This window comes from Pelmatolapia mariae, linkage group LG22 (assembly GCF_036321145.2).
Source record: "Pelmatolapia mariae isolate MD_Pm_ZW linkage group LG22, Pm_UMD_F_2, whole genome shotgun sequence".
Classification (NCBI taxonomy): Eukaryota; Metazoa; Chordata; class Actinopteri; order Cichliformes; family Cichlidae; genus Pelmatolapia; species Pelmatolapia mariae.
The window spans coordinates 5545585-5571355 of record NC_086245.2 but is presented as its reverse complement, the minus strand read 5'-3'; the positions used below and the strand labels follow the sequence as shown (position 1 = coordinate 5571355).

Below are 25771 nucleotides of genomic sequence, written 5' to 3'. Positions count from 1 at the left end.
AGGGAGAAAACCCCGAAGAGGGTCCCCGGTTGTCCAGTTAGATTGTACTTCAAGGCATCACGTTTCGCCGTGACGGGGTTATTATTGGAGTAAATGGGTGGCTGAAACCTCTGAGTCTCTTATCACCGCGAGCGGGTTCATATAGGAATGAATTGACAACCCACAGCCTCGCATAAAAACATCCATGCATCCATATTCTGTTGTTCATGACTGGGTATTTACAAAATGTTTTCTCTGGGGTTGCGCACCCAGAAAGAATTGTTAAATTGGTACCACTCTATACAATAAAATCCATAACATAACCCTCAGATACCAAGTTTAAATAAAAGGCACAACCATTACTTTCATGTTACTGCTTCACAAACCATAAAAACAACACTTATAGGCACACAGATATAAAGTATAATTGGATAGAAAGAAATAAAAAAAAAACCCTGCAAAGTCAAAATGAAACTGAAAGACAAAACTGCAAGGTCCCTCTGCAAAATACCGGGGTGGGGGGCTGTTGGTGTCCGTGTTTCTCCTAAATCTGCGATTTCTTATAAATCACATGGTCTTGCGGCCCCTCCTTCACTGGGGAATATATAAAACTGCTGAATCCTCTTTGCGCATTCTGCCTTCATCACAGAGCTTCCTGATGCTAGCAACACAGGTAAGATGATTTCAGATGTTGAGCTCAGGAAATTAAAAAGGAAAAAAATTCCCATTGAAATTGAAGAAACTGATAATATTTATTCTTGTAATCATTTAGTAACCCTTCAAACCTAACCTGTCGCTAGCGTTTTTAATCCAGAGAACAGACTGCACTGACATCTCATACCTGGATCTCAACAGTCACCATGGAAACGTAAGTACAAGTGCAGCTGAGATTTAAAAAGAAATGAATGAAACTCCATCTTTTAATGTACAATATGAGCTCATATACACATAATTTGTAAAGAAACACACAGTATGTGATTATTGATTGAAAGATTTTTTTATTATTATTATTTCATTATAATCTGAAAAAAGAGATGAAACAAAAACATTATCCAGAACCAACTGTTTCTCTGTTACCAGTAGCGGTTTTTGATACGGGCGACACGGGCGGTTGCCCGGGGAGGTAACGTGGTGGGGGGCGGCATCACGGGCATCGGCAAAAGAAAAAAAAAGCTCGTACTCATGCTGCCCCAACGTCATGCCATCGCATACTGGGAATGGCATAGGCACCGATCGGTTTTCTATCGCCCATTTGCTGGGAGTAAGGGCACCCTCCGTTTGCGAGGTGCGACTGCTGCTTGCGGCACAGGGAGGAGAGGGCGGGGTGGCGGGGGATTCACTGTCTGGCTGGAACAGCATCTAATAACCAACTCGCAAAATAAAACAAAATAAAGACAAAACAACAACACGAAAATTCTATACGCGAAAAGTGAGCGCGAGAGCCCTCGGTGTGCCTGCTCACTGCTGAAGTCAAAGTAAACTTTATTGTCATCTCCGCTACATACAGTCCGGTATATAGAGAGACCAGTCGACGGGGCTCCAGGTACAGCAATGCAAGTAAACAAACAATAAATATTTAAGAGTAAAAAAAATAAATATACACTTTAGGACTCGGGGTAAAGGGATCAACAACAATTTAAAATGTATATTTTATATTTTGTTGATTTAAAGTCTCACACACAACCCGTTTTTGAAGTTTAAAAAAAAAAGAGAAAAGAAGAGGAGGAGTGTAGCGACTTCCACAGTGGCTAGAGGCCGGGGATTGAGCCTGCCCATTTGCCTGACGCGCTGTCAACTTTATGCAATAATGCGAGAGGTGGAATTGCTTGCTTGTTTATTAAAGTGCTTGAAAAGTTTACAGAGCAATGTGATCGGCTCGCGATTCAAACTCTTAAAACTTCACAGGCTCTAATGCAACAAGGGGAAACTCGTTGGCTGCGGTCAACAAAAACTACCCCTGCTCTCTGTCAAAATCAAGCCAGTGAATGACAGACTGACAACGCCCTCTTAATGTCACCGCTAGCACCCACGTGACTCCCGTTACACATCCCCATAGCAACCAAACAAATGAAAACCCAGTGATAATTAAAATTCAATACATTTAATTCTCCTACAAGGAGAAACGAGCAAAAGATACAGGTAAGCAGATGTGTCATTGGATAATGGCAGGTCATGTATCCTAAAACATTAAGAATCAGAATACTTTATTAATCCCTAAGGGAATTATGTGGGTTACAGTTGCGTAAAGTTTTGCAGAGGAAGTTATTGGCGACTGTCAAGCCTTTGAGTCGCCGAGCAGCTGAATAGGGGAATAATGTTGACGCGCCCGCTGTTCAAAACGTAAGTCACAGTTCCAGATTAAAAACTCCTTTATTTGTTATCAAAACCTTAAAATCCGTAGAAAAAAACAGTGATCAAAAAACATTCTAAGCGTGAGCGATCAGCAAAAGTCGACTTCCCCCATCACCCACTCATTCACAAATTCCCTCGCGACCTGAACAGGTGATATAGCAATCACTATTACTATTACCGACACCACTTGACCCAAAGCTACGCCTATCCACAGCATTCCGGCCCCTAATTATTACATTCTCACAGTAATAATTACACATCCGACACCATAACTCAAGACATACACTACATCACATCACAGACACCCAGTGAGACAACATAACATACTCAAAAGTCCACTAAAGTTATTTTCTCATTTCTTCTCTTCTTTTCTTCTGTCTGCACATGGTCAGTCAGTCATAGGCCAGAGGTTACCAGCACTTATTATAGTCAGTCTGTGATGTACATCTCATAACAACAAGGTCAATTCAAAGTTAGTTATGTCACATTGTGTCAAAAATGTCACCGTCATGGGTCAGAGGTCTCCTGAAGAAGGCATATCTTTGTGACGGGTCTGCACACATGGCTGGTTGGGGTCTTAACCCAGACCTGACGCACAAGCCCCTTTTCATCTGGTGCAGCTCCGGTGACTCTCCCAATGATCCAGGAACCACGAGGTGCAGAATCATCCACTATGAGGACCACATCTCCAGGAATAAAGTTACGTTTAATCCTTCCCCATTTCTGGCGCTGCTGAAGTTGTGGCAAGTGTTCTTTAGTCCATCTTTTCCAAAACAGGTCAGATATATATTGAACTTGCCTCCATCGTTTACGTACGTAGAGATCGTCCCTCCGGAACAGGCCAGGTGGTAAAGACGGGTTAGACTTGAGAAGAAGGAGAAGGTTTGGTGTTAAGGCTTCCAAATCATTTGGATCAGTGGATTCCAGCGTAATGGGTCTACTGTTGAGGATTGACTCCACTTCACAAAGAGCAGTTTGGAGCCCTTCCTCGTCCAAATGCTGTGTTTGGAGAGTGGAATTAAGGACCTTTCTGACAGAACGAATCAACCGCTCCCATGCTCCGCCATGATGCGATCCAGTTGGAGGATTAAAGATCCATTTCACTCCCTTCAAAGACAGAGCGTCAGAGATCTTTTGCTGATTCCACTCTTCCATAGCTCGTCTCAGCTCGCGCTCTGCGCCCACAAAGTTAGTCCCATTGTCCAAGCGCAGTTCTTGTACCTGACCTCGTCTTGCAATGAAACGTCTTAAGGCGTTAATGAAAGAGTCAGTGTCAAGAGATGAGGCAACCTCAATATGTGGCTGCTCTAATTGCCAAACAAGTAAAAATAACACCATACCGCTTCACAAGACTTCTCCCACGCTTCACTTCAAATGGACCAAAATAGTCCACTCCAACAAAGCTAAATGGGGGTTTCTCAGGGGTCACTCTGCTTTCAGGCAACTCAGCCATCTGCTGCTGGCCTGCAGCTCCATGAAACCTTCTGCAGGTCACACACCTCGACATGATGCTTCGAATCAGAGTACCAGCACCAGGAATCCAATATTTTTGATGCAGCTTTGAGAGTATGTGGTTCCTTCCACCATGACCCACCTCTTTATGAATATGCTGTAGAATGAGATTAGAAATGTGAAGCTCTTTAGCGATTATGACAGGATGCTTGGAATCTTCTGACATGACAGCCCTACTGAGACGTCCGCCAACCCGCAGCACATCATCCTCCAAAACAGGATTCAACTTATATATGTGACTGCTTCGTTTCACAGACTCTCCCCTTTGGAGACAAGAAATTTCTTCAGCGTAACTCTTCCTCTGACAGAACTTAATTATTTGCATCTCAGCATCCTCAATCTCTCCCAATGAAAGAAAGCCATGCCGGAAATCAACCTTATGTTGAGCATCTTCAGACTGAATTGTATCAGATGCAGACTGGAAATGTATCTTCCTGCGATGCAATAACAATATCTTGAACCTCAAAATCCAACCCATCACCCTGATGAGACGAGTCCAGGATGAGGCACGATGGATTAAAAGGGTCAGAGGATGATCATCATCGTGTACTTGTGAGACGTTGATGGCAGCAGACACCTTAACTTCAGGATCTTCATGTGGAAGTTCTTTATCTCTGATTAACCTTTTCTTCAAACCTAAGGCTCGTTGCTCAGCAATTGCACGGTTGTCAGGCATTCTTATGTCTCGGTCTTTCAGTGGCAGGGCAATGCTGTAGTGCCCATCCCTCAAAGTCACCATCTTGCTGGCCAATTCCAGGAACTTCAAGTCTTCCTTTGACAGCCCCATCTGTTCATCATTGCTGCTCTCAGGAAAGTCCATCTTAAACTGCTGTTTCCATAGCTTGTCCAGTGTGACAGCAGAAACTCTGTTGGCAGTAACTGTTGCCAAACATCCTGGCCTTCCACAGCATTCTCGATTAAGTGGCCCATTCACTGTCCAGCCAAGCACAGTCCTAATGGCAAAAGGTCCATCACCTACACTCCGGATGACCTCCAAAGGTTCTAGAGCTCTGGGCATATTCATGCCAATCAAAAGCTCCACATTGGCCTTAATTTCTGGCAAATGAACATGCTTCAAATGTGGCCAGTCATCCAGGTCCTGTTGATTTGGGATGTTACCAAGATCTACAGGCATTTTATGCTGAGTGAAGAGGTTAGGCATATCACAGTACATGTCACTGTCCAATCCAGCAACTTCAAGTTCAGGTACAATGAAACTGTCCACCACTTTCTCCTGTCCCATGGTGCGCAGAAGAATCTTTGTCCTCCTCCCGACAATATTCAGCTTGTCCATAAGACCCACTGTACAAAAGGACGCTGAACTCCCTTGGTCCAGAAAGGCATACGTTTCCATTATTCTTTGACCTCTCTTTGATTTTACTTTAACTGGCACAATGGCAAGCTTACAGTCTTGTTCACCGGCCCCAGTGAGACCACTAGTCTGGATCGTAACAGGAATGTTATCTGCCTCATTATCAAGTTTGACTTCATTCTTCTCTTTATGATGGATATGGAGTATACTTGCATGTCTGAGACCACAGATTTTACATGAAAGGCGTTTTCTGCATTCTTTGCTTATGTGCCCAGTACACAAACAGCCAAAACAGATGCTGTTCTTTTTAAGAAAAGAAATCTTCTCATTATGAGGTTTCTTATCAAGCAGAGCACATGACTCCAGTGTGTGTCTGCCTTTGCAGAAAAAACAAGCCTTCACAGTGCTGCGAGGATCTTGAGCCCATGTCTGATTCTGTCTCTCGACATCAGAGACTGTTGTGGCGAAGCTACTTCCTTTAGCTCTTAGATGTGGAGAACGTTTCCCTCCATTGCTGCCCTTGGCTGAAAGATGTGTCGCTGGAACGTCACATAGATTTCCAAAGACAGGATCTGTTGCAATTTTAACTTGACGCTCAAGGAAGGAAACAATGTCAGTGAATGGGGCTCTGCGATGTTGCCTCTCCTGAATGTCACATGCTACTGTTCGCCATTTGTCTTTTAACTTATATGGCAGTCTTCTAATCACAGCAAGCATATTGGCAGGTGTATTTAATTCAGAGAGATCATTAATCTCTTCCATTGCATTGCAGCATCCACGTAGGAACAAACAATATGCCTGAAGAGCTTTTCCATCTTCTGATCTAATCAGTGGCCATGAGTGAACTTTGTTCAAATAAGCAGATGCAATCACATGTCCATTCCCAAAGTGCTCATACAGCAGAGTCTTTGCCTTTACATATCCAACACTCTCAGACATATGTTGACAGCTTTTAACAAGTTCATTGGGCTGCCCCTTGGTGTACTGTGCAAGATAATGCAGGCAGTCGCCAGCATCGCCAGTCTTTGCTTCTATGACCTGTTCAAACGAGCGCAAAAAGGCCTGAAAATGTAAAGGATCACCATCAAAGGTTTGAATCTCCCTTTTGGGCAGTGAAGAAAGACTTTGCTGATGGACCAACATACAAGTTAATTCATTTTGTTTTTCCATAATAGACAACAGATTTTCATTGGCTACTGGATGAGCAGCTTGTGGCTTAGGCAAAAGTGGAATTGATCGAAAAGCGTCAGAAGGCCCCATAAGAGCGGGTGCAGGCTTTTCCCTTTTTATAGTCTGTTGCACTGTTTTTACTTGAAGCTCTGCATTCCCAGTGATTATGTTTCCTTTTGTAAGCATCTGTGGAACAAAAGCCTCTGCATCCGCATCAAGAATTTCAAGGCTGTTTCCCTTTGTTTTAAAATATGATTCCATTCCATTAGATTTCCGTGAAGCGACGCTCCGCATAGTGGATCCAGTTCTCAGCACGTTAACCTTTGCAACAGTTGCAGATATATCTGCTTCAAGCTGAAGTTGTTCTTTCTTTCTCCTCAATTGTTCCTCTTGCTCTTCAAGAGAGTGTTTTTCGTTCAGCATATGTTGACGTGCGAGCAATGCGGCCATTTCAGCTTCTGCCCTGAGACGTGCAGATGAAGTAGATGATACTCTTGAGCTTGACCTACTGCCTTGATTTGACACACTGTCGGATGGCAACACGTCATCATTAACATCATTCTGGGAATTAAGAGATGATTGAGGTTCTTTTCCAGGGTGCTCTAGCAACTCCATTTCTCCTCCCAGGGAAGTTTCCTGTGATTGTGCTTTGTCAAATGATGGCCTCCCCGTGTGTTTATCAGTTTCAGAAAGCCATATCTTAACATCCTCCATAAACACTTTATTGTATTTAGCGATGCTTGAGAACCATGTATTTTGTTTATCTTTCTCATCAAATGAGATTAGAGAAAGTAAAGATTCATGTAATGCACTGGCATCCTTAAACAGGTGTGTTAACTCATTAAACTGGTTTTTGACTTGTGAATGATTTTTATCATCTTTCATTAGTTCTTTAAGAGACATAATAACACTTTTCATTTTGTTTACATGCCTTTTCCGATCTGTTTGGATAGTTTCAATTTTGTTTGCAAGAGCTTTCTCAGTGAGAGAAATTAATCTTTTATCCTTTTCAGTTTTTCCAACAACAGATGCAGCCTGTGATCCACTCATTTTAAGCATTCAACATAAGCAGCATTCCAAATCCAAAACAAAGGCAACAGCAATTCCTTTAAACTCAGTTGAACCCCTGCAGAGCCACAGCACACACATACACCAAATCCAACAGCAAACGTAGCGGTGGGCGTGTCACAAAAACATCTTCGTATGGTCAGAATCCACACTGCGTTCTAACAAGCAATACGCAGCACAAAAACACAGTTTACATACCACCGTCGTCTTCTCCTTATCTGTCAGACTACTAGCTGCTTTAATGGGTGAAGTGGCGGCGGTGTGTGGGCTCGCGTCGGCGTTTATTCAACGCTGATTGCGGGAAGCTCCATTGCCGTCGCACCTTTTTGCTGACAAATATTGGCGACTGTCAAGCCTTTGAGTCGCCGAGCAGCTGAATAGGGGAATAATGTTGACGCGCCCGCTGTTCAAAACGTAAGTCACAGTTCCAGATTAAAAACTCCTTTACTTGTTATCAAAACCTTAAAATCCGTAGAAAAAAACAGTGATCAAAAAACATTCTAAGCGTGAGCGATCAGCAAAAGTCGACTTCCCCCATCACCCACTCATTCACAAATTCCCTCGCGACCTGAACAGGTGATATAGCAATCACTATTACTATTACCGACACCACGTGACCCAAAGCTATGCCTATCCACAACAGAAGTGTTCGCCCAGGCTAGGACCACCACTGTCTGTTACTATCAATAACTCGCCGGTCTTCGTTTCTTCCTCTGTGAAAACTTTGAGTGTCATCCTCGACAGTACTCTATCTTTCAATTCACATATTAATAATGTTACTCGGTCTGCATATTTTCAATTGCGCAACATTAATCGTCTCCGTCCTTTTCTCACCCCACATGCCACTGCCATTCTTGTCCATAGCCTTGTTACTTCCCAGATTATTTATTGTAATTCACTTCTTTTTGGTCTTACTCAAAAATCCATCCACAAGCTCCAACGCGTCCAGAACTCTGCTGCCCGTATTATCACCAGGACCCCTTCTATCCACCACATTACTCCTGTTCTGCAGCAGCTTCATTGGCTCCCGGTCAAATATCGTATCAATTTCAAAATACTCTTGAACACATTTAAGGCTATTCATCATCTCTCCCCTGCATATTTCTCTGATCTGGTTAAGATCACCGCCCCATCTCGTTGTCTCAGATCTACTTCTTCACTTTCACTCGCCATCCCCTTCCCCCGTCTTGTCACCATGGGGAACAGGGCTTTCAGCTGCTCTGCTCCTCGACTCTGGAATTCACTACCTCCTGATTTAAGAAATATCTCTTCCTTCTCTCTCTTTAAGTCCCAACTCAAAACTCACTTGTTCAAAATAGCTTATCCCACATAACCTCTCCACTCCACTCTTTTAAATTTGTTTATGTCTTATTGTAGCATCCCTGGCTGAATGATGGTCTCTTATACTGATGCTTCACAGAGGTGTTATTGGAAACGATTTTTTTTATTGAAACATTCAGTGAAGACACCGTAAGAGCTAGGAACAAAACAAAACCAGCAATATTAATAATCAAAAGAAAGAAATTTCTCCTGCTCACATATAGCATATACATCAAATTTACATCACTCAATTCATTATATCACCTCACTAACTTACAGCTACACATAAAGGTCAAGGTCAAGGTTAACAACACATAAACTATTAAACGACATTTTGATTGCACGTAACTTATTTCGTTAAAGGAAACATTAACAAACCTTGTGCCTGTCATGCGCCACGGCGCGTGTGCACAAAAGGATCCAAACGCAGACTCAGCGCTAACAGAAAAGGCACTTTATTACAATAACTAAAGGCGACCCGGGAAACCTAGAGAGCAAAACGAGGAACTGAAAAACCCGGGGAGGAAAGGACACGAGGAAGCCGGAATCGGGACCGTGGAAGGCTGCAAGAAAAAGGGGAGAAGATTACTAGGAAGCCGGGAAGCAGGAAAACACATCAGAACTTAGCGGGGAGTCGCGGGCTTACGATAGAGCGGGACCGTGGGAGCTCGGGAGGGTAGAGTGGCAGTCCGTGAGCAGAAAGTCCTGTGGAGCTAGTGGAAGAGCCAGGTGATGTACAGAGAGATCCAATCGAGCAGGAGGACAGGCAGGTGACAAACGCTGAACGCCGAATCAAAACCTGGACATAAGTAGGCAGATTAGACACAGTTCCAACCAGAAGTGATACGCGCATTCATGGGAGCCTTGTTACCACTTGTGATGTGATTACGGACTGGCATGGAGCATCCGTCAGCGCCGGGTGAAGTAGCTTCTCCTGTAATCACAGCGATGGAGAGCAGGTGTGCCGAGGATGGCCTAACCCGGGGGGTGTGGCAATCCGCGCATTCCACAGACACAGGACCCCGGACCGTGACAGTGCCACTGTCAGCCAGGTACTATTTGGCAAAGGAAACGTACATATTTTTCACTTTAAGGCACACTATTTACCATATCCTAAAAGAAACGTTACTAACAAGCTCTTTAACGGTTTTGCGCCAGTTTCCTGTTTCAAAATAAAAGCATGGTACCTTTCAAACAAACGTAAAAAATATTTACCAAATTTAAAGGTCATTTACACTCCCGCCAAATCATGAGTGTTTTAACAAAGGGGAGAACCATAACAGGAATGATTTTTAAAAACAAATGACCCTCACCACAAGGCCTTTTACATGACAAAAACAAAGAATTGTCTATGCATGAGCCTGCAGGTAATGTCCACAAGTCTTCATACAATAAAGGATATAGTCGTTGTCTTAGACAGCCTCTAAAAGCAAGATCAGTTTCTGAATGGGCCGTTCAACAATAGATGGCTTGCCAGAACATTGACCCTCCCTTTTCATTTTCTGGTCTCCAAGGCAAATCTTAACTTTCCTCACAAGCCCATCTTTATCAGCGACTGTTTCTTCAACTCTGGCTAATCTCCACTCGTTCCGTGGCAGATCATCCATCCTTTCGATGACCATGTCACCAACTTTCAGATTCCTTCTAGGAATATGCCAACGTTGTCTAGTGGCAATATTAGAGAGATACTCTCTTCTCCAGCGGTTCCAGAATTGCTCTGCTAGATACTGGATATGACGCCATCTCTTACGAGCATACATGTCTTCTTTGATGAATGTCCCAGGAGGTGGTAAGGGTCCAGTGGGTTTCATAGTGAGTAGGTGATTAGGAGTCAGCGGTTCTGGACCATTTGGATCATTCAGGTTATCCACAGTGAGTGGATGGCTGTTCACAATAGACATTGCTTCGTAAAACAATGTCCTCAAACAGACATCATCTCATCTTCCAGGTGAGAGTGAAAGAGTGGACCGAAGTACATTTCTTACTGTTCTGATCTGTCTCTCCCAGACACCTCCAACATGGCTTGAATGGGGAGCATTCATAATGAAGTCGCACTGCCTCTCAGCCAAGAATGCAGTCAGACGATTGACATCCATCTGTTTCAGCGCATTATACATTTCATTCTTAGCTCCAACAAAATTGCTTCCTTGGTCACATCTTATTTGTCGTACTGCTCCTCTTATGGAAACAAAACATCGGAGGCCATTAATGAAGGCATCTGCTGACATATCATTCACCATTTCAATGTGAATTGCTCTACAACAAAGGCATGTGAAGAGCAGACCATAACGTTTATTCACCTTACGCCCTTGCTTTGTAAAAAAATGGCCCAAAACAGTCCATTCCGCAATAAGTGAAAGGTGGAGATGGATCCACCCGCTCAGATGGCAGGTCTGCCATTCGCTGCTCCTCCACTGATCCCCTGAGTTTCCTGCATTTGACACACTGATGCACATAAGATGCAACAGCTCTGTTCATTCCTGGGATCCAGTATCTATTTGATCTGATCTCATTGATGGTTATACCTCGTCCTTGGTGTTTAACCTGTTCATGATGATGAGCTATTATCATCCTCGTTATGTGGTGGTCCTTTGGAATGATCATTGGATGTTTCTGAGAGTCAGGGAGAGATGCATTTTTCAGTCTTCCTCCCACCTTGAGGATTCCGTCTTTGTCAAGAAAGGCATCCAATCAAAACAGTTTACTCTGGCGTGAATGGTGTAAGCTATTACTAAGTAGCCGAATCTCATCTGGATACGCTCGTCCCTGTAAATCTCTTATAATGATGCGCTGTGCATCCTCTCGCTCCTGAACTGTGCTGTGACTTGTTGACTTGTCACTCTTGGCTTGGCGAAGAAGTCGCGGAACAGCTTGCTTGACCTTACACCATGAAGAAAACTTGTGGTGATGCCTCTTTCTCCCATAAGAACTTGGGTCCAGTAAACCAGTTCGATGTCAGAAGCTTGCTTGCACTAGAACCTCTTGATGCAAGGTCTGCAGGATTCTTGTCAGTAGAAACATATCGCCACTGCTGAGGAGTTGTACTGAGATGTATTTTCTGAATCCTATTTGATACAAATGTGTGGAAGCGACGTGCCTCGTTGTTAATGTACCCCAGCACAACCTTGGAGTCTGTCCAGAAGTATTCATCAATCCCTGAAATTCCCAGTTCTTCCTTTAGAGTATTGCTTGCTGCAACTGATACAACAGCAGCAGTCGGTTCTAACCTGGGGATGGTCACAGCTTTGATTGGAGCAACTCTGGACTTTGCCATAATCAGAGCACAATGAACAGTTCCATTTTCATTCACATGTCTCAAATATGAGCACTGGCCATAACCATACGTGCTTGCATCAGAGAAGTGATGTAGCTCTCTTTTTGTGATCTTTCCAAAGTCAGCTGGTACATAGCATTGGGGTATGGTGATTTTATCCAAATTTGCCAGATCACTATTCCAGGATCTCCAGACTGGTTGCAGTTTACTGATGAGTGGGTCATCCCAACCTGTACCATGCCTACACATTTCTTGAAGAACCCTTTTCCCAGTTAGCAGGAAAAGAGCAATAAGCCCAAGTGGGTCATAAAGAGAGGCAACAGTGGATAGTATACCACGCCTGGTTTCTGGTTGGTCCTTCAAACGGGTATGGAACCTGAAACTGTCTGACTCAATGTGCCAGTGGATTCCTAAGGCTCTTTCCAGCGATGAATCACTAAAGGCAAGATTAAGAGCCTTTACTTCAGTGGCACGCTCAGATGGTGCTATACTCTCAAGCACCTTTGCATTGTTACACACAAATTTGTGTAGTCGCAGACCACCCATAGCACAGAGCCTTTGGGCTTCTTTTGCAAGCTGAATAGCCTCATCTACATCTGCTATGCTTGTGACACCATCATCCACATAGAAGTCCCTCATAATGAATTGGGAGCCCAAAGGAAACAGGCTCTCATTCTCCTTAGCGAGATGTTTCAACCCATAATTGGCACATCCTGGTGAAGATGCAGCACCGAAAAGGTGAACTTTCATACGGAATTCCTGCGGCTCCACACTGAAGTTTCCATCCTTCCACCACAGGAAACTTAGGTAGTCTCTAGCCGCTTCGCGCACATGAAACTGATGAAACATCCTTTCGATGTCGCACATCAGAGCAACACAGTTCTGTCGAAATCTGATAAGAACACCAGTTAGAGTATTTGTCAAATCTGGGCCCGACAGGAGATGATCATTTAGGCAAGTTCCCTTGTACTTAGCCGAGCAATCAAAAACCACCCTGAGCTTCTCTGGTTTTTTGGAATGATAAACTCCGTGGTGTGGAATATACCATGTTTCACCTTCCTTCTCTTCACAGAGAACTTCTTCAGCATCATTGCTTTTAATTACCTCATTCAAAAACGTTACATAGTGAGTCTTGTAGTTCTTGTTGTTCAGCAGCTTTTGTTTGAGATGGTTGAGACGGATGATAGCTAACTGCTTGTTGTTGGGAAGGTAGGGTCTCTCTTTAAAGGGAGAGGCATCTCATAGTGACCATGGGCGTTCATGTAAATGCTTTCCTTTAGCATATTCAGGAAGAGGATGTCATCTTGAGACACTGTTCTGCTGTCCTTGCTGATGTCTTTAAAGTCAGACTCAAGTACTTTAATGGCATCGGATGGCGTCACTGGAGGAAGCTCTTTGACAGTTACTCTATGGCATATGTTGGCAACAGGAGGAGATTCAAGGTGAGGTGGTGAGCAGCCTATGATGCTCCATCCTAGGTCCGTGCGGACTGCATAAGGTTCATTATCTCTTCCTAGGATGACCTGTCTTGGTGCTAGTGCCTGTGAGCAGTTATAGCCTATTAGAAGACCAACTTCACAGTCTAAATGTGGCAGAATATCATCTGCTATTGCTTTGAGATGATTCCAATGCCTCACCGTTTCACCGGTAGGAATGTGCCTTCGATTCACTGGTATGCAGTCTTTGGTATAGGCAGGTGGGAGATCAATGTGATTTGTGGAGGTATAGCCACGCACTCTGAGACCTGAGACTCTTTCACTGTGTGTTACTGTGTCTTTTCCGATCATGGTGGCTAGCTTTAGCCTTACAGGATAGGTCTTGGTAGTCAAGCTGCGACTAACATCTTCATCAATAAACACAGTGTCACTCTGGGTGTCAAGCAGAGCATAGACAAGCCTTTCTATTACTGGGTTGTTGGAAGAGGAAACCCAGACTCGCAAAATCATGGATGTGGTCGTAGATGTGTGCTCAGTCTCTGTATTGAGAGACAATATCGTAACTGCTTCGTCTGTATTCTGATTAGAGGCTAACACAGGATTCGTGTTGGAATATCTGTCGTCATGAAGGCAAGTTGGGTGTCGTCCCTTACAGATATCACATAAGTGTCTGTGGCGGCAGTCTTTAACATTATGGCCTGGTTTCAGACAACCATAGCAGAGTTTGTTTTCCCTTACGTACTTTCTTTTCTCTTCCAGAGGCGTTCCTTTAAACTCTGGACAACTATGTAGGCGGTGTTTATTATCATGACAGAACGTACAAGGGGGCTTTAAGCTTGTCTTGGATGGTACATTCTTCTCATTCTCTGTAAGTGTCTGTGTATGGAGAACAGTAGATTTATTTTTCCTTTCTTTCAGATGATGTTTCTCTGCAGGTAAGTCTGCTAAACATAATGCATGGAGGGAAGTTACTGGGTTACAGGCAATCTCTGCTTCTAATGACATGAAGTTGACAAAGTCCTGAAAGGCTGGAAATTCCTGTCTGTCCTTCATAAACTGGGTCACCTTGCAGTTCCACCTTGAAGCTGCCCACTCAGGTAACTTTTGGACCAGCTTTTGGTTCTCTTCACAGTCATTCAGAATGTCCAGCCCTTTAATATGAGGCATGGCTTGCTGACATGCATGTAGGAAGTCGGCGAATGCTCTGAGTTGTTCTGCATCCTTTGAGTGGATCTTTGGCCAGCTAGCTAGTTTTTCTCTGAAAGCTCTCTGCAAGACGAATGGTTGACCGTACCTGCTATTAAGGTGATCCCATGCATCCTTATACGCTTCATCATCCTCCCTGTAAAAGATACCATCAAGTGTCTTTCGTGCAGGCCTCCCACATATCTTCTCAAATAATGCAGTTTGTCAGCTGAACATATGTTCCTTTTATCTATGAGGGATATGAATGAAGATTTCCATTCAATGAACTGGATTGGGTTGCCGGTGAATACAGGTGGCTCTGGCATTGGAAGTCTGTTCATGGCTATGCTGTCTTGTACTGCTTGAGCTAAGTGGGACACATCTGTCTGTGGAGGTGAAGCTGGAAATCTTGTGAGATGCTGAACTGGGGCCGGAGACACAGCTTGATGTGGGTGCATATGTTCCTGGTTCCTTAGTTTGCTGTTAGCAGAGCACAAGCTGCCCTCCTGCATTACTTCTTGGTTGTAAATTGACAATCTTGCTTGTGCTGCTCTTATATCCTTTTCTGCTCCTTGTCTTTCTGGTTCATGTTTTTGAGCTTCAAGATCCCTTTTCTGTTGCTCTACTAAGAGCTGGATCCTTTCTTTTTGTTTTCCTTCAGCCAATAACAACTCATATTCCGCTTCCTTTGCTGCTAATTCTGCTGCAGCATCTGTTCTTTTTACTGCGAAAATGGAGTCTATAGTGTGTTGACTTGGAGGTGAAACTGTGGATCCATATGGCGTTCTTTGACTGCTTCACTATCATAGTCTTCGTCTATGCCTGATATTCTTTCATATGCAATTTTAATAATGTCCTTTGTTACGGCCTCACATGCATCAACACGACGTCTCGTTTCACTGGATGGTGTGAGGTGATCTCTGATTTGTACATAAATGTCCGTAACATCATTCATGCATTTCTCTAAGATATCAATGAGAGCTACGATTTCACTCTCTGGAATGTCTAGCTTTAGCTGATTTCTTGCCTTACGTGCCTGGATCTTCCATTGATCATAAAGGTGCATGAGCCACTTCTCCTTTTTGTGTGTCTCCTCTCTCTGAAATGCAAGCATCTTCTCCGTGGGATTTCTTGGGCGATCAGATCTGCAAAGTTCCTCATCTTTGCTTGCTTGACAGATGTCCTTTATCTGATCTGAGCCTTCTTCTTCAGCAGTTAATATCTGAGATGCTTCCATTTTGAGTGAGTGTCACATTTAGACCATCACAATGAATCCCTCTTCTCTCATTATAGACTTTGGGAGTCAGGTGAAACTTGAGAGGCTGAAGCTCTTACTGTAGCATCCCTGGCTGAATGATGGTCTCTTATACTGATGCTTCACAGAGGTGTTATTGGAAAGGATTTTTTTTATTGAAACATTCAGTGAAGACACCGTAAGAGCTAGGAACAAAACAAAACCAGCAATGTTAATAATCAAAACAAACAAATTTCTCCTGCTCACAAATAGCATATACATCAAATTTACATCACTCAATTCATTATATCACCTCACTAACTTACAACTACACATAAAGGTCAAGGTCAAGGTTAACAACACATAAACTATTAAACGACATTTTGATTGCACGTAACTTATTCCGTTAAAGGAAACATTAACAAACCTTGTGCCACTGTCAGCCAGGTACTAATTGGCAAAGGAAACATACATATTTTTCACTTTAAGGCACACTATTTACCATATCCTAAAAGAAACGTTACTAACAAGCTCTTTAACGGTTTTTGAGATGCATGGATTTCAAAATAAAACCGAAGTACCTTTTTAAACAAACGAAAAAAAAAATATTTACCAAATTTAAAGGTCATTTGCACTTATGCTTTTATGATTGTGTAAACTGCTTGCTTTTATGTTGCTTTTTATTCTAATATGTACAGTGACCTTGAGTGTCTTGAAAGGCACTTTCAAATAAAATGTATTATTGTTATTATTATTATTATTATTATTATTATTATTATTTTAAAAAAATACAATCTGCAAACATACACAGTAATCCATATCGAAAATACATATTTATTTATATATTTGGTCAAACAAAGCACTGAATGCTTTACAAGAATCAGTCATTCACACTAAACTCCTACTGCATCCAAATATATTTTCAAAGTTTAGAAAGGATCATCAAACCTTTTAATTTAGTTTTTTTTTCTCTTTTTGTCAAATGATTTGACTGTGACTTTTTATTAAAAGCCATCCTGTCATGTGTCTGACAGTTAACGGACTGCAGTTCATAATGCTCTGTTCATTTTTATTAAATGAATGTCAAAAATATCCCCAGATACAAAGCCAAAAGTACTAAAATAATAATAAAAGAAATGATTTTGACAGCATTACATTAGTTTTAGAGTTATTTACTTCCTTCCTTTTATGTATTTATTTAACTACGTATTTATGATTTTGGTTTTGCATTTTTAAACTTGAGTTGTTTAATGGACAGAAATTCATAAAATAGGTAGTTATAAGTTTTGAATAGAGGTTGGAATGTAGACGAAATTAAGAGCAAATAAAATGACCTGACTTGGTGAATATATCTGTAAGCAGCCCTCAATTGAACTCAACTCAGATACTTTATTGTCCAAAAAGCAGAAATTAGTTCAGCAGCAAGGCAACAATAAGAGTGAACAAAACAATGATAAAAACACACAAGACACTTATTTGCCATTAAGGAGAGGGGTTGTAGTTTGGGATAAAGGAAACCTGGAGTCTTTTGGTCTTCCTCACAGGTACTCTAAAACGACGGCCAAAGGGCTACAAGTCAAACTCCACTCCAGGGGCTATTTAACTGCCTCAGTGACCTCTCCCCCAGAGATAGGCGAATTGTCCCCCTCGTCCCCAGACTCTGCTTCCTCCACGGAAGACATGCCAATAGGATTAAGGAGGTTCCCAAAGTATTCCTTCCACTGCCACTTGGGGTGGCTGTAGCTCAGGTGGTAGAGCAGGTCATCTACTGATTGGAAGGTTGGTGGTTCGATTCCTGGCTTCCCCTAGTCTGCATGCCAAATATCCTTGGGCAAGATACTAACCCCAAATTGCTCTCCGATGCATCTATCGGAGTGTGTGTGTGAATGTTACTTAGAAAGCACCTAGAAAAATGTGCTTGTGTGAATGGGTGAATGCACAAGTTGTGTAAAGCGCTTTGAGTGCTCAGAAGAGTAGAAAAGCACTATATAAGAACCAGTCCATTTACCATTACTGCCTAACAATTTTCTCAGTCAAAGTCAGCAGCACTTCACCTGTACTATACACAGTGCAGGGAGACCACCGCTTTCCTTTCCTGAGTCACGTGATGGTTTTCCAGAATCAGATTCAATAGGCAGCAGAGGAAAAGCGGGTCTGGAGGCCGACAGTGCGGAAGGCAGTGGTGGCAATACATTTTAGGAGGCCGCCCATTACAGCAAAGATATCCAGCCTGCAGCCTGGAAGGTGGCCCATGATGTTGAGGTGTTGGAAAAGGTCAAGTAGGCTGTGTCAAACGTGGGTGTGGACAGCCTGGATGTGCAGGCAGCAGACGGAGCAGGATGATAGAGGAGTCGGAACCGGTGACTGGGCAGCTGCTGTAACCACCCAAGAAGCTGATATGGGTGCAAGGATCAGCAGAGTCTCAGCCGGCCTGGAAACCAGAGCAGGGACCAACTAGGCCCCAGCCCCCCTCACCTCGGAAACTGGGACAGGTGCAGGAGAATGCTGGGCCACAGCCGTCGTGAGGATCGGAGCACAATGAGTCAGAGGAGGAGGATCAAAGAGAACACTCTGTGTGAGGTTAACTCACTGCTCTGAGTGAGCAAAATGACTGGATGGGCTCAACTGAGCCTCCAGTGAGGACAGGACATTTTAACTTGGAATTAACAGACCATCTGTTTACAGACTTGGAGTTTATAAGTCCTAGCCCAGACGGAGTGGAGCAAAAATAGTCTATTATGACATAGGTTCAGGAGCAACCTTAATAGTCTGCAAACTCACAAATTGAAGAACATAAATTGCAGCCTTTCAATGCTGAAAAACACACAGTTCATTTTCAACAGAACCAGAAATGTCAGGAGTTACGAGTTTCTGTGATGACACAGATGGAGTTTACTGTCTCAGAAATGTTTAGTTGAGCTGGAACAGCAGTCTCTAGGGAGACGATGAACTCAGTCACAAGCTTAACGGTGCGTTCACACCGAACGTGATAGAGGCGAGCGAAAACGCTCCAAACGCCCCTAATTTGACGCGTGCACATTCGCACCTCAACGCGTGTCCAAGAAAAATCGTGGCTCAAGAGTTGGGGCGTTCGGAAGGTTGCCGGTTCGAGCCCCGGCTCGGACAGTCTCGGTCGTTGTGTCCTTGGGCAAGACACTTCACCCATTGCCTACTGGTGGTGGTCAGAGGGCCCGGTGGCGCCAGTGTCTGGCAGCCTCGCCTCTGTCAGTGCACCCCAGGGTGGCTGTGGCTACAATGTAGCTTGCCATCACCAGTGTGTGAATGTGTGTGTGAATGGGTGAATGACTGGATATGTAAAGCGCTTTGGGGTCCTTAGGGACTAGTAAAGCGCTATATAAATACAGACCATTTACCATTTCTCAGACAGGCATGAACATTTTCACATTTTTCTCTCGTGTTTAAACACTCCTAAATTTCAAACCTTTGTAGAAAAAAAAAGAAAAGGACAGTTTTATAGAATGAAACCAAAGGCGCCCGCAGTTGGCTTTGACGGTGTAAAAGTTTCGTCAACATTGTTGTATTCATTGGAGAGAAAACAAACATACATGTGGCACAGCTGCAGGAGAAGCCGAAGCACTGGAGCTGCATTGGCTCATCACGCCGCTCTGCATAAGTAGTACTGGGTCCTGAGTCGGAGTGTTGTTGTTGTGGGTGATGTATGCGGCTGGCAGCCAGAGAGCCGCAGCCGTGTGTGTATAGCAACCGTGGTGAAATAATAAAGTATGCTGAATGTATGTGAACTGACACAGTATGCTGTGTCAGTTCACCTGACACTCGGACCGGCGGCTGCCTCGGGTCTCTCCTCTTGCCTCCCTTTTCCTTCATCCACCTGCTGGCTTCCACCACTTGCTAATGGTATTGAATCTGTGGAAGCTCCGCAATAGCCACCACACGAAGTTACGAATAACGAGCCTATCTAAATCTCAGTAACGAGTTCCTGGTTTTGGCATAATAACTAGTTACTGTGGTCGTTACCACAAAAATAACGTAGTTACTGTAACGCGTTACTTAATAACACGTTAGTCCCAACACTGGTTACAATACAGTACATCGATCAAAGATTTATGTAAATTTGACAAGCTGAAACCATTCTGTACTTCACAGGAGACACAGCACAATGGTCTACAGCCAATCAGGACACAGAAGACAATGCACTGTTAAAAAAGAAAGAAAGAAAGAAAAAAAGATGCAAACTTTCAAATGCGAAGCAGTAAAGCCGCGAAAAGTGAACCGGAATTTAACGAGGGACCACTGTAGAACTACACTAAACTGGGATTCAGAAACACAGGGAAATGCACGCAGCTATGAGGGTGTGGATGACGTTAATGTGATGTTAACAGAGAGAACAACAAGGCTTAAATACACAGACAACAAGAGGATGGGGAACAGATGATAACACAGCAGGTACAAATCAGAGCTAACGAGACACAGAAGGCAACGCAGACTAAACTCAAGACACACAGAGACATCAGACATGGCAACAGGGAGGGAACATAGACATGGGACTGGGGCAGGCACAGAGGCACAGAACAGAAGGTGCTCAATATACAAAACAGAAACCAAACCCTAAAAACAAGAAAATCTTAAGAATCAACCAATGAGTCAACAGACTTCAGTGGAATACAAATATTATCAGGCTGATCTTACCACAATTTGTTCCTCCAATTCAAATCACAGACGAACAGTATTCCACAGTTGTTTATGTTTTTAAACCAATTTTGCACAGAGAGACATTTTCGGAAAAATGTATTGATAGCATTGTTGAATATTGTTGTTCTTAGTTAAAAAAACAAACGAAAAAACAAAACAAAAAATATATGTAAAATAATTACACCATAAAGATGTTTTGTTTAGTGGTTTATTTTATTGCAACCTGGAATTTATTGCAGCGTACTTATATTTTTTCAATTGTTTACAAAAGGTTTGAGGTGTGGAATAAACTGCAATGGAGAGTTTGAAAACAAAATATGGGTGTGTGTGGTTAGAGGATGTGTTTGGAGGGGGGATTTTTCTTGTAAAACAAAAAATAGTTTGGGAACCACTGTACTAGACTAACATGAAGCCTTTGATACCATAGAGGAGATCATATTACAGCAGATAATCAGCAGATTAAAAAACTAGGTTGATTATGTGTCTGTATGTTGGAATGTGCATAATTGTCTTCAATGTGTGGCTTGTGTCACAAAATAAAAGTTAACTGATTTGTATTTTTTTGTTCTCAGGACAAGTGATAGCTCCTTAAAACACAAGGATATCATTACCAATAGTGTTCTGATCCAATCAGGAACTCCTGCTGTCTACCAGCTGAGACCAAAGAAAGAGAAGTTTGGAACTCTGACAAGAATCACTGTTGGGGAAAAAAATCCAAACACGATAAATAAAACCATCTTACTTGTGGGTGAAACAGGAACAGGAAAATCTACTCTGATCAACGCTCTGATCAACTACAACATGCGAGTGAAGTGGGAGGATGAAATCTGGTTTCAGATTGTAGAGGAGAAGGAAAAAAGTCAGACAGAAAGTCAGACAGAAGATGTGATCGTGTACGAGATCTTTGGTTTTGAAGATGAGACTGTGCCCTACTCTCTGACCATCATCGATACTCCTGGATATGGAGACACAAGAGGGATTGAACATGATGTCATTGTTAGTGAAAGATTATTGGATTTATTTCGATCAGATGATGGTGTTCAAGAAGTTCATGCAGTGGGTCTGGTAATGAAGGCGAGTGATAATCGACTGAGTGACAGACTGGGTTACATCTTTAATTCAGTGACGTCTCTGTTTGGAAAAAACTTGGAGAAAAACATTGTAGCTCTCATCACACACTCAGATGGTGTAACACCTGAAAATGCTCTTGAAGCTCTTGAAGCTGCAAAAATTAAATGTGCCAAAAATGAGAATGAACCTGTTTACTTCATGTTCAATAACCAACAAAAAAAAGACAGAACAAAGAAAAATAAGAAGGGCTTGGAAATGGCATGGAGTGTATCAGAGGAAGGCATTAGTGAATTTTCAAATTTTTTAATAAATATTACACCACAGAAACTGATGACAACTGTTGAAGTGTTAAATGAACGCATCAGACTGACAGCCTGCATCCAAAACCTGCAAGAGAGGATCGAGTTTATTGAACTGAAACAGGCACAAATCACACAGATTAAAGACGATCTGAAGAAACATGAAGAGGAGATGAAGACAAATAAGAACTTCACTATAAAATTTAATGAGGCCTACAAAGTTGAAGAAGCTATTGAAGTTGGGTGGTGGTGCTTGATGGGTGGCTATGCAGCAGCCGTCAGCTGCAGCAAATGTAAGGAGAACTGTCACTATCCTGGATGCACATTGGCCTGGTATCCTGAACACTGTGAGGTGATGAAGAAGAAAAATGGAACATTGTGCTGCACTGTTTGTACCAACAAGTGTCCTGCATCAGATCACGTGAAAGAAAGGAAGATCTATGTGACCAAAAGTAGACCTGCTGAGATGACTAAGGACGAAATGAAAAATAAATATGAAGAGAATAAAACAGAAAGTGAGAAAAAGTCAACCCTTCTGGAAAATCTAGAAAAGCAAATGAACCAACTGACAGCAGAGAAGTCACAGTGGCTGGATGAATCCTACCAACATGTTGTCAATTTGCAACAAATCGCCTTGAATGTTTTTTCTCTGTCCACTGTTATACACTTGGACTTGATGATTGAGAAGATGAGGGAAAAAGGAGACATAGGGAAGGTCCAAAAACTGGAGGAGATGAGAAGCAGAGTGGATGAAGGAACCACAGCAGCTCTGCAGTATCTACCTGCAGCTATGAAAAAATTTGGAAAAAAAATATGGAACAAGATGACAAACAATCAGACAGCTCTGTAGAAATCAACTCAAATCACAAATATTGTCATGACATGACTGTATTTCTGAAAAAAGAAATGCTTGAAGTGGTTTTTCACTTACTTATTTAGTCAATTATCATTTAAACGTATCAGTGACTCTTTTATTGTTAATTGGCTGCACGATGATGAGACCAACAATGGATGACAATTTGACAATTTTACTAAATGATGTGATGGGTCCTGTGTTCAATTAAACATATCCCAAGACAAAATTCTTGGTCACAGAATTTAGAAAACATACACATAGTCATGCTCATTAAGGGTCATTGTATAAAGATCTTGGAACAATGATTGACTGAAAACTGAACAATGAAGCAAACTGTGATTTTAAATTTAAAAAAAGGGCACCAGTATTTTTCATGTTTAAGGAAACATTCTTATTTCCATACTGACAAAATCATGATGATTTTATTTTTCTGTGCTTTTTACCATGGTGTCATGATTTGGATATTTATATATAAAGAACAGAAGCTTGCTCAATCAAACCGTTAAATGGCCCAGCAGGCTGATTGGTAAGCCACACCTTGACCCATTATTCCTGTACACCAGGTAGTTAGAGCAGTTCATGATTTAAGCCTTTGTATAGTAACTTTTAGTTTCTTCCTTGTAGATGTTGGTGTGGGGTATCAAAGTGCAGAAAACAGCTCTTTTGCAACAGAATCAGCCTGGGCGCAAATACGTCCCACATGATGCTCTGTGGCTTCTCTGTTAATACTTACGTTTTACCTTCATTATACTTGTCTGGCTTATTTTATGTTATTTTAAAGAATGTTCATTGAGAATAGATGACTTACTGCAGACCAAATCAACCAACAGTTATAAAGAAAGCAACAAGGTTTGCATATAATCTCTTGAATCTTGGGACAAAAATAATAATTTTATTTTGTTACTGTGTTTAATGCATGGCTATTGTTAAGGTTCAAAATATTGGGAAGAGATGCAGGAGGAAATGCAAGTAACCACAATGTTCCAAGAGGTGAAGTCAAACAATGATTTTAATGAACAAGCGTGGGAGAATGAGCTGACCCTGTGCGCAGACAGCATCAAAATCTCATCCCCAAAACTTCAGAACACAGTTTTATGCATCGGGGTATTAGAACGCCCCCTCAAGCGTTAGAAAAACACAATACAAGCATACGTCAAATCAAAACCACAAACATTCAGTTAACTTTTGACACATTTTAAAAGAACATTTGCTTACATCTTCTTCCAGGTGCTGTCCCTGCAACCACAGCTCTAGCATAGCTGTTAGACATCCTGCACTTGCATCAAACCGTCATGTACACAGACATAAAAACTGCAACCCTAGCAAAACATACTTAAACTTTCACCTACAAAATGAACTCACTACTGTATGTGTGTGTGGGGGGGGGGGTGTGTGTGTTACCCTCGCTTTGCACCTTCTTTGACCTCTCTGCTTATGCAACCAGGCCGAGGCCTTCCTCATGTGTGTAACAATCTTGACTTCTATGTAAAATGTATAAGAATGCAAAATGTAAAAATGCATTAAGCAAATGTTTCAATCTAATACCACTGCTTAAAACTAAAATAAATAAAAGGTATACATGAATAAAATAATAAAGAACAACAGGATACAAATGTATTGTAAGCGTGTGCAATTCTTCCTTAGCTCCTGTCAACCTCACAGTAGATTGGCTAATCATAGCGCTAGCCAAAGGCTCTAGACCCTCAAATGACGACTGAGCCACAACTCCTTTAAAAGCCACAGAATGCAATGTGTATAAAAAATGATCATAGGTGCACCTGCAATGACAGATTATCATATGATTATACAGGCACCTGTAAATAAAGTAAATAAAGGTTAACATGAAATTAATCCAAACTTTAAGGTAATATCAATAACTTCAATAAATGCGTCAATGCAAATGCTTGTTATATGATTATGATGCAATAGCAATAACAAAATAATGAAAATGGAAATAGTAAAATGAAAATAATAAAAATGAAATAATAAAATGGAAATAATAAAAATGGCAGTCCACTGCCCTCGTAATCACCTTCTCTATCAAACCTATGGCACAAGGAATGAGACAACAACCATTGTCCGAACACCGAGGTCATCCAGCCCTCCAGCGGATTGTCAATTCCCGAGTTTTCATGCATGGTTTTGGACAAGCTCTTCAGGCCCTCCAGAGCTCGAGTCACTGAGCGATCTGGAGCAGTGTTGTTTGGAATGAAGGTGCAGCACTGATCACCAAACATAGCACAGACGCCCGCTTTTTCTGCCAACAGCATATCAAGGACCATTCTGTTTTGCACTCCCATCAATGAGGTCGGACCCATCTGTTCCGCTAACCCCTCCATCCCGTCTCTGGTAAGGTTAGAGAGTCTCAGCACATTATAATGAACATAACTGATTCTATCTACGTTTTTATTTGGGGTCACTGGAAAGAAAGCAGAAACTATTGGAAGATTTTCAAAACCGGCTGCTATTTGGTCGGCAAGTTTATATTCGTTTGGAACCCCCCTGGGCACTCCAATGGAGTTGATCCAGGTTGGCGAATTCATCCTAGGGTCATAAGCATGTGTTCCCTCAGCTCCTCTTTTTACCAAAATGTGTCTTTTGCGCCTAGCTGTCAATGTGCGTGTGTTGTGCTGTGGAATAGCCTTTACCTGGTTTCCAATTAGCGTGAGTGGTGCTCCTGGTCTCACCATTGCGCACGTCCCCACACTTCCCAGAGGAACACGAACCAAAAGAGTGTTGTGCCCACAATAATAATACAACCCAAGTCCCAATTAGAGTGGTTGCGTCACTTACATTGTTTGCGGTTCTCCCCGTCTGGGTGACAGAACACCAACTTGGGTCAATTTCTCCCAGCTTATATTTTACTCTATCTGTGGAAAACTTAAAACACGTATAGTTATCTTTTCTGGGCATAAATGGTCCCACTTTGGTGTGTTTGTCAATTGGGGGAAATAAACTATTCTTTATTAATTCTCATTTGGTTCTCATTGGCTCCACTTTAAGAGTCACCACTATCAACCATATTACATTTG

At 42.3% G+C, this 25771-nt stretch overlaps 1 protein-coding gene across 1 annotated transcript; it reads left to right on the top strand.

Moving 5' to 3' along the window:
• The first annotated feature begins 623 nt into the window (after positions 1-623).
• On the top strand, positions 624-24336 carry LOC135932707 (uncharacterized). The gene is made up of 3 exons (XM_065470295.1): positions 624-652; positions 752-847; positions 21086-24336. Exons 2-3 carry the CDS (start codon positions 840-842, stop codon positions 22731-22733), a joined length of 1656 nt encoding a protein of 551 aa, XP_065326367.1. The 5' UTR covers positions 624-652; positions 752-839; the 3' UTR covers positions 22734-24336.
• Positions 24337-25771: the final 1435 nt, after the last annotated feature.